The sequence below is a fragment of the Orbicella faveolata genome, unplaced genomic scaffold, assembly GCF_042242905.1.
Source record: "Orbicella faveolata isolate gen_17 unplaced genomic scaffold, um_ofav_v1 contig_13, whole genome shotgun sequence".
NCBI classification, from domain to species: domain Eukaryota; kingdom Metazoa; phylum Cnidaria; class Anthozoa; order Scleractinia; family Merulinidae; genus Orbicella; species Orbicella faveolata.
Window position 1 is genome coordinate 29262373 of NW_028301540.1, and position 10194 is coordinate 29272566.

Consider the following 10194-nt stretch of genomic DNA (forward strand, 5'->3'; position numbering starts at 1 on the left):
AAATACGCTTCGAGCCATTTTGGGCATTTTCTGTCGTTTTTCGAATTAAACTCACGAAATAATGCTTGTTTGAAATCATGACGTAATTACCAGATGATTTAGGGTCATATGTTGGTATAAAAGGAAAATTTTTTGGACGAACTACATACACGGGCGGAGTAGATTCCGCTCCGTACCTACCCCCCCCCCCCGCCCCCTCACCACCACCCCTACAGTCGTTCAAGATGAGAGCCAGGTCTGAGGTCTGAATTAATGCGACGGAGGGCAACGGACATAGTGAACATTGGGAATCTGTCCACTGTACAGTTTCCATTTCTCAAAATTATATAATATTCCACCTTGTTAGAAAATGAAAGCTTTGCAAACATATGCGACTTTATTTCTAATAAAGAAGCATGATAGCGTGATAGCGTGATAGCGTGACATATCTGACCAACTGTCTTTCTTCCGGCCGTCTGAACTGAGCCTTGATCACTGTGTTCACGAAATTAGAGTTCACTTCTCCGGCCATCTAGAAGTTTTAATGCAGTCATTGCTTGTCAAGCCTTCAAGCTTCAGTTCTATGATGCTGTTTTGTCCCTTGCGGTTTTAAAATTGTATTCTTTAGTCTATGAGTGTATTGATCAAACATTTGTCCGTGACGTTTAACCCTAAACGGAACGCCCCCTTTCACACAGACTCCCGCCGGCAATGTTTTGTTTCACCTCTCAGGTGGTATTAGGAGGCACCCCTCCCTCCTGATACCGACACTTTTGGTTGTCGCTTTGGTGTCCGTATTTCAGTATCGGGTTCCGCTGTACTTTGGTCGCGGATACCGAAACACTGAAGCTCCGAATAAAGCCTGTAAAGAAAAGAGAAGAGATGGCTACTGCTGAAGAGAACTGGCAAATGAAACGACCAACTGTTGCAGAGAGAATCTCGTTTATTTTCAACAACGAGCTATTGAGCGATGTGAACTTTGTTGTTCCAGTGTCGAGTGGCAAAACCGAAATTAAGAAGATGATACCAGCTCACAAGTTTGTGCTTGCAATCAGCAGTCCTGTATTCTATGCCATGTTCTATGGCCAAATGGCGGAGACTAAAAACTCTATTGAACTATCGGACTGTGAGTGCGAGAGCCTGTTTGAGATGTTTCGTTTCTTGTACACCGACAAAGTGAATTTGAACGGAAGGAATGTGATGCAAGTGCTGTACTTGGCGGAGAAATACATGGTCCCCTCACTCGCGGAGAAATGCTCAGAATATCTGCGAGATAACCTAGAGGCCTCTAACGTGTTTTGCATTCTACCGCATGCTCAGAAATATGAAGATAAAGATTTGGAAGATCGATGCTGGAAAGTAATTGAAATGGAGACGGAAGAAGCTGTGACGTCAGATGAGTTTGTCACACTTGAGCTATCTATTGTTGAGTCCTTGGTAAAGAGAGAGACCTTGAACGTAAAGGAAGTGGAACTGTTTAAAGCTGTAGATCGCTGGGCTACTGAGGAAAGTGAAAGACAAGGGAAAACTCCTGATGGCGGGGTAAAGAGAGGAATTCTGGGTGAAGAAATCGTGAAAGCGATCCGGTTTCCATCGATATCACAGAAGGAGTTTCTCTCTGTTGTATTTGATTCTTACATTCTTACCATTCAAGAGGTTGGCGACCTGATGAAACACTTCAATGGTATGCTAACATCTCCCCTACCATTTATTGAAGCCAAAAGGATTACGAATTTCACATGTCAAAGATTAAGGGAATTGAAGCCGCCTGGTAGTAGTTGGAGGAAAAGACAGTATTGGCTTCACTGTTAATAAACCCATCAAGCTCCCGGAGTTCAGCTGTTCGGGGCTGAAGGCGGCGAGTACTCTATCGACGTGAATGTCAAAGACACCACGGATGGCTCTTCTGTAATAAAACAATCAGGATCATACTCCTGCACAAAACTCGAGACTGATTGCTATTATGGCTTTGATGTATTGTTTGATAATCCAGTTTGTTTAGTAGAAAGTAGGGTGTACGAGATAGAGGCATTTATGGATGGTCCGACATCATGGCACGGAGCAGTAGGACAAACTGATGTTGAGTGCAAAGGGGTGAAATTCACGTTTATTCACGCAAAGTCTAGCTCCAATAGAACCTCTGTAACAAGCGGCCAACTTCCGGTTTTTGTTTTCGGCAAAGTTTTGTAGTTCAATCAGCCTTCCAGAATTCTTTTAAAATTGGTTACCTTTCGACGAAGCTCCCCAGACTATTGCAAAATATCTGGGCATTCCTTTGTTAGCTCGAGCTAGTTGTCTTAGGCCGGGCCCAAAGACGCTGTCATCGGAGACACTTTACTTCATTACTGATTTACGGCTGTTTTGATTCAGCAACGAAATTTTCGTTAATTCAAAGAATTTGCACAACTTGAGGCAACTATACTGAACAGGTATGGGACACGTACATTTGTGCAAGCATGGTCAGATGCGTGTTTGCCTTTTTAAAGTAATTATGCAGATATTAACTTTACAAATGATCATGAACGTACAAGATTAAGATAAACAAGCAAAATTTTTAAATACAAATTTTAAATCGTGAATGTACACATACCTACAACTTTTACTGATCAAAAGCGGGAGAGGTTTATTCCTAGAATGGGAGAGCCAGGATTTTTAAAGACGACCCAAAGACGTCCGAAGATTGCCGTGGACGTTCCGAAGACGTTCCGAGCATTTCACTATCCGAGTTCCAGGCCGTTGCTAGTGCTTTTTCCTTCCACAGTTGACTGGTAAACTCTCTTTAAATGGACTGGGTTTTTTTTTTTCTCAGTTCGAGTTCAGATATATTTTTCAAAAATGGGTTAGAACGCTGTAATGTCAACCAAATAGGACTGCGGACTTAAAGATGATTTGCAGTCCGTACTGCGCACTCTTGAGAGTTCGCTTACGTTTTTTGTTTTGTTTCATGTCGGACAGCATAAAATGTAAACATTTCGCAACTACTTACATGAAGTAAAACAACCGCCATTATGGATGCGAAGCGGTCAAAGCTTTATACTTCGTTCTTTCTCAAATCATTTGATGAAACAACTTCGCAGTTGTAAAAATTGATGAAGCAGCTGGAAAAAGAATGAAAGGCCTCAAAGATAAGGTATATGGTTCGTAACGAATAACATCGATTCACATTCCATCGAGAGAGATTTATAATGTTTATAAACATTAGGGTGCTGAGACTACGCAGTACGGACTGGAAATCATCTTTAATTACTTGATTGTACCTCTGTTTGAGTTATAAAAAGCTCGCAATTGATCGTATCAGTAGGAGCTCTAACAAAGCACCTCGATGGAATGATAGTTGTTTAAATTGCTTTTAGCTGAGCAATTACTCGATGTAAATAACAAAAAACTTTCGAACTTGAAAACAACACAACGATCTTAACTCATTTTATGGTTTTAGGTGTTGATTAGTTGGGTCACGTGACCCGTTATCAATTTTAATTGGTTTAAAAAGAAATTTAAAAACGGGTGGCGAGACGGCCATATAAAGGATTTGAACACAAACGTTCGAGTAATTGTCTGGTTGTCCGTTATATACGATTCTGCACGGAATAGTTGACAGTGATGTATCTGTAAAAGATAAATAGTAAAACAAGTCATGGAACCTATTTTGTCTCTAACATATTTGTCAAGAGAATTAAAAATTTGACACCACATCGCAACGCAACGCACCGCAACGCAAAGCAACGCAACACTTATCCCTGCTGCGATCACGACCTGTTCTAACTATTAAATAGTTAAGTAAAAGCTGCCAGACTGCGTGTTTACTTCAACTTTACCTGGGAAGAATTTGGTATGACATATCGTTGCAATGCAATCGCATGTAGAGCTTGATGGTTCCTTAGAATTAAACTTTTGTGCTTTTATTTTACATTTTTAGGACTATTTAGCATCGTTTGTAAGTTGATTTAAATACGCTTCGAGCCATTTTGGGCATTTTTTGTCGTTTTTCGAATTAAACTCACGAAATATTGCTTGAAATCATGACGTAATTACCAGATGATTTAAGGTCATATGTTGCTAAAAAGGAAAAACTCTTTTGGACGAACTACACACACGGATGGAGTAGATTCCGCTCCGTACCCCCCCCCCCCTTAACCCCCCCCCCTCCAGTCCTTCAAGATGAGATCAGAGCCAGATCTGGATTGGGTTACTGCGACGGAGGACAACGGACAGAGTGAAAACTGGGAATCTGTCCACTGTACACTTTCCATTTCTCAAAATTATGTAACATTCCACATAGTTAGAAAATGAAAGCTTTGCAAACATATGCCACTTTATTTCTAATAAAGAAGGATGATAGCGTTATAGCCTGATAGCGTGACATATCTGATCAACTGTCTTTCTTCCGGCCGTCTGAACTGAGCCATGATCACTGTGCTCACGCAATTAGAGTTCACTTCTCCGGCCGTCTGAAAGTTTTAATGCAGTCATTCCGTGTCCAGCCTTCTTCAGTTCTATGATGTTGTTCCGTCCCTTGCAATTGTAAAATTGTATTCTTTAGTCTATGTATTGATCAAAAATCTGTTCGTGACGTTTAACCTTAAACGGAACGCCCCCACAGACTCCCAGGTACTGTTTTGCTTCACCTCTCAGGTGGTATTAGGAGGCACCCCTCCCTCCTGATACCGACACTTTCGGTTGTCGCTTTGGTGCCCGTATTTCAGTACCGGGCTCCGCTGTACCTAGCCGCAGATACCGAAACACTGAAGCTCCGAATAAAGCCTGTAAAGAAAAGAGAAGAGATGGCTGTTGCTGAAGAGAACTAGCAAATGAAACGATCAACTGTTGCAGAGAGAATCTCGTTTATTTTCAACAACGAGCTATTGAGCGATGTGAACTTTGTTGTTCCGTGTCGAGTGGCAAAACCGAAATTAAGAAGATGATACCAGCTCACAAGTTTGTGCTTGCAATCAGCAGTCCTGTGTTCTATCCCATGTTTTATGGCCAAATGGCGGGGACTAAAAACTCTATTGAACGGTCGGACTGTGAGTACGAGAGCCTGTTTGAGATGTTTCGTTTCTTGTACACTGACAAAGTGAATTTGAACGGAAGGAATGTGATGCAAGTGCTGTACTTGGCGGAGAAATACATGGTCCCTTCACTCGCGGAGAAATGCTCAGAATATCTGCGAGATAACCTAGAGGCCTCTAACGTGTTTGCATTCTACTGCATGCTCAGAAATATGAAGATAAAGATTTGGAAGATCGATGCTGGAAAGTAATTGAAATGGAGACGGAAGAAGCTGTGACGTCAGATGAGTTTGTCACACTTGAGCTATCTATTGTTGAGTCCTTGGTAAAGAGAGAGAAGTTGAACGTAAAGGAAGTGGAAATGTTTAAAGCTGTGAATCGCTGGGCCACTAAGGAAAGTGAAAGACAAGGAAAAAGTCCTGATGGCGAGGTAAAGAGACGAATTCTGGGTGAAGAAATCGTGAAAGCGATCCGGTTTCCATCGATATCACAGAAGGAGTTTCGCTCTGATGTATTTGATTCTTACATTCTTACTATTCAAGAGGTTGGCGACCTGATGAAACACTTCAGTGGTGTGCTAACATCTCCTCTACCATTCATCCAGGCCAAAAGGATTACGAATTCGAAATTTCATCGATTTCAAAGATTTAGGCTGTTCAATTCTAATTCGCTCGGTTGGACCTACCGTAGCTCATCAAAAGACAGTATTGGTTTCACTGTCAACAAACCGATCAACCTCCACGGAGTTCGGCTGTTTGGGGCTGAAGGCGGCGAGTACTCTATCGACGCGGACGTCAAAGACACCACGGATGGCTCTTCTGTTATAAAACAATCAGGATCATACTCAGCCTGCATAAAACTCGAGACTAATTGCTATTATGGCTTTGATGTATTGCTTGATAATCCAGTTTGTCTAGTAGAAGGTAGGGTGTACGAGATAGAGGCATTTATGGATGGTCCGACATCATGGTACGGAGCAGGAGGGCAAACGGATGTTGAGTGCGAAGGAGTAAAATTCGCGTTTATTCACGCAAAGTCTAGCTTCAATGGAACCTCTGTAACAAGAGGCCAACTTCCAGTTTTTGTTTTCAGCAAAGTTTTGTAGTTCAATCAGTCTTCGAGAATCTTTTTAAAATTGGTTACCTTTTGACGAAGCTTCCCAGACTAGTGCAAAAATATCTGGGCATTCCTTTGTTAGCTTGATCTACTTGGCTTAGGCCGGGCCTAAAGACGCTGTCACTGATCGGATACACTGTACTTCATTATATCAGTTCACGGCTGTTTTAATTCAGCAAAGATATTTTGATTAATTTAAAGAATTTACACAACTTGAGGCAACTATAAAGCAGGTCTGGGACACGTACATTTGTGGAAGCATGGCCAGATGCGTGTTTGCCTTTTTAGAGTAATTGTGCAGACATTAACTCCACAAATGATCATGAACGTAAAATATTAAGATAAATAAGGAAAATTTTTAAATACAAACTTTAAAGCGCTGATGTCTATGTGAATGTAAACATACCTACCAACTTTTACTGATCAAAAGCGGGAAAGGTTTATCTCTGGAATGGGAGTGCCAGGATGTTCAAGATGACCCGAAGACGTCCGAAGATTGCCGTTGACGTCCCGAAGACATTCCGAACATTTCACTTTCCCAGCTCCAGGTCGTTTCTAGTACTTTTTCTTTCTACAATTGAATAAACTCTGTTTAAATGGACTGGGTTTTTTTCAGTTCCAGTTCAGGTATATTTTTCAACGATGGGTTAGAAGGCTGTAATGCCAACCAAATAAGACTTAATTAATAAATTGTACTGCTATTTGAGTTATAAAAAGCTCACAATAATTGTATTAGTAAGAGAAAGGCACCTGGATGGAATTATGGTTGTTACATGCATATAACTGAACAATTAGTCGATGTAAGTAAAGAAACACCTTCGAACTTGAAAACAACGTAACGACCTTAACTCATGTTTTGGTTTTAGCAGATGATTAGTTGGGTCCCGTGACCCGTTTTCAATGTTTGATTGGTTTAAAAAAAAAGTGAAAAAGGAGTGGTGAGACGGCCATATAAAGGATATGAATATGGGCCCGGCTTCATGGCAAGCAGACGCTTTGATTAACGTTCTGTGCCAAAATGGTCTTTTTCTCGCCCAGTTTAGGCTGACAAGCGCACTTTGGGAATAAGCCCTTAACGTCCTCGCGATTAAGTAGCAATTTTTAGGCCGATGAGAGCGAAAAAGCGCTCCAAGAAAGGCTCGAGCTCATCGGTTGAAGAAGAAGGCATGACTCCTTCAGACAACTTGCAACTACTAAAAGATTTCATCGACTGCCTCAAGAAAGTGGTGTTCGGAAGGCTTTGCTAAAATTCATGAAGATATGAAAAAACTTCGACACGAATTTAAGGAAGACCTTGACGCTGTGAATGAAAGACACTATCAAGGAAGTGGAGAAAAGCTTGAGCCGCACACAAGAAGATGTCGAGTTACTGAAAGAGGCCGTCAAGAATGTAGCCGAGGCAAATACGTACAACATTGAAGCCATGAACAAGAGAATTTTAGACCTGGAGAAACAACTTAAACTAGAAACCGAAAGAAATACCAAATTAGAGCAGTATACGAGACGAGAAAATCTGCGATTCAGCAACATTAAAGAAACGGAGAAGGAAGATTGCAAGGCTATGATCTGCGACATCTTACAGAGAGATTTGAATCTGGACGCCTCTTCAACAAGATTCCATGCGGTTCAACGTGTGGGAAAACCAATGCAGGAAAGAACAAGACCGATCATAGCGCGCTTCGTATGCCGAGAGGACGGAAACCTTGTTTGGTCGAAACGAGGTAAAATTTAACACTCCACTGTGCACTCAGATGCTTACATAACAGAGGACTTCGCGCGCGCTATTCAAGAAGAGAGGAAAGTTCTAATAAAAACAATGACCAAGGCAAGAGAAGAGCTAGGAATGGACAACACCAAAATAAATCAAAACAACTAGTTAATTACATTTGTCTTATCATGGGTATTCCAAAGATAGATAGATGTGAAATATACCAGTTCGAGTAAACCAATGATACAAACATCGTGACACCCTACTTTAATCAATGGCGTTACCAACAAACTAATCGATTGCAAATCGGCATTCTTAAGGACAAAGTACGAAATTCGGCTAATATTTGTGATCAGAGTTAATAAACTATTTTCTCTAGCAGAGTGCAAATAGAACTGAGCTATGTCTGAGCAAACTTTATGAGCAACGCTGGCAGGAAGACTTAATTTTTTTTAAAATTGATTTACAAACACGATATACATAGGAAAAGACTAAACAAATAAAGAGTGGAAATAACAATATTACAACACAAAACTTACTTACTTACAGTACAATATGATCGTTAAGACTATACATTACATTGTTCTTTACATAGCTATAACAATACAGTTTCGAAAATGTCCAGTTTCTTTTTTTTTGCTTTAAAGTTTCAAACAAAAGGCAGCACTACTAACGCTGCCTTTGCTATATATGTACAGTATGAGCATTATATTACAACGAAAAAACAACAAAAAAAAAGCATTACTTAGTTAACAAAAGAAAGAAAACCCGCCATCAGTGCATGTTAAATAATATGTTGAAAGGATTTTTGGAAAGCAGTAAGAGAGCTTTTTCGAAAGAGAGCTTTTCGTCGTGCAGGCAGCTGCAGTATATAGAAAATTTCGCAATTAGAAGCACATACTTCAAAGGGTAACTATGTTCCGTTTTGTCAAAAATACCGTATAAAATCACACTATTTGATAATGCTAGTTGCTGTTTCGTTTTGTTTGTCCACCAGTTTTGAAAGGTCTTCCAAAAGGCTATAACGGAAGAGCATCGTAAGAAGAATAGTGACTTCAGAAGACTTCAGGAAGACTTCATAGTGAATTAGTCATAATCAACCACAGCAATCGGAGATCGTGCACAACTCTATCGAACTAAGGATAAGCAGGATACCATTTTTCGCGATAAAGATTGATGCATCTCTGCCGTACTCGAAGAAGAGGACCAAGCGGAGAACGAGAAACACACCATTGACACAAAGTATCTGAATGGCAATACGCAAAACCGCTGGATACGTGAAGACATCCCAGCCGCCCGCCCCGTCATTTCGGGTCAGCTTGTTCTCCACCAACTGCAACGGCGACACCAAGATGCTGACACAGACGAAGGCAATGATGACTCTCTCGAAACTCTTTGGAACACCATGGTTGAGTTCGTTCTCCTCTAGGATGACTTCCAGCATCTCAACCCCATCGAAGAGATCCAGCGCGATTTGGAGAGATAACTTTAACACCAGTTCTTGATAATCAGTAGAGTCCACCGCGGTGTTTAGCAACAGCAACAGCAAAAGCGGTGAAATACACAGTGTCATTTTCAAGACGTTAGGACCAAAGAATGCGTCTTTGTTGATGTCGTCCTCGATTCGACCAAAGATGGTTCCAATGAGAGGCACCAATGCAACCCATGTGTACAAGACCCACACGACGAAGAGCCAAGGAAGACGCCCATCGTTGCACATGATGAACAGCCATATCAGGAGAGCGGGAACGAACAAGAGAATCAACCCATAGAAACCAGCGTTGGCGTTGTATTCGTAGTTTGCTGGGTAGGAAGAGAGTGATATACCCTGAACGATCATCAGAGCGAAAAATCCAAATCGACCAATCCAGACGAGTAACGAAGTCATGCTGGTGCCTGTTCACAATCCCAAGTACCTTTGCTAATGAGTTTTCATTGGGCTGAAGGCTTACAATGTTCGTGGAACTTCTGTTAAGCAGATCGCGAGTGATCCGAATTCCGAGAAAAGCGTATATATCTTGAAACAAAAGACAAACAATTCTCGGAAAATTACGTCATAGCGATATATAATCCTTCCAAGAGCCCGTGCGTTACTGTCGTCGGTGAGTTGATCGCGACCTCTCCAGAAGATTACAAGCAGTCGGTTTTTGTTCCTGAAACCCTCCGCGATAAGGTTAAACTGAATTATTACACCGGGTATGCAAGTAAGAGAAAGTAACGAGAAAGAAATGACGACGAAATACGAAAAATGTGGATACCGTAACGGGCGTATGTTGGCCAATGTTAGCGCAGAAAAAAACCGCAAAAATCCACGGACATAACGTAGTTTGCCTTTTGATAGAAGATTGTGCGCTTTTCTCGGAATTTGGATGACTCGCGACC

The 10194-nt window shown here is 41.2% G+C and overlaps 1 protein-coding gene and 2 pseudogenes across 1 annotated transcript; 2 read left to right on the forward strand and 1 right to left on the reverse strand.

The window, feature by feature from the left end:
* Positions 1 to 756: 756 nt before the first annotated feature.
* LOC149115912 (BTB/POZ domain-containing protein 6-like) lies at positions 757 to 3762 on the forward strand (annotated as a pseudogene).
* Positions 3763 to 4604: 842 nt separating this feature from the next.
* On the forward strand, positions 4605 to 6938 carry LOC110053654 (BTB/POZ domain-containing protein 6-like; annotated as a pseudogene).
* A 1126-nt stretch (positions 6939 to 8064) lies between these two features.
* On the reverse strand, positions 8065 to 10129 carry LOC110053643 (uncharacterized). The gene has a single exon (XM_020759898.2). It carries the CDS (start codon positions 9698 to 9700, stop codon positions 8909 to 8911), a length of 792 nt encoding a protein of 263 aa, XP_020615557.1. The 5' UTR covers positions 9701 to 10129; the 3' UTR covers positions 8065 to 8908.
* Positions 10130 to 10194: the final 65 nt, after the last annotated feature.

Excerpts from the sequence above, each read along its gene's own strand:
- LOC110053643 (XM_020759898.2), bottom strand. The coding sequence starts at position 9,700 with ATGACTTCGTTACTCGTCTGGATTGGTCGATTTGGATTTTTCGCTCTG.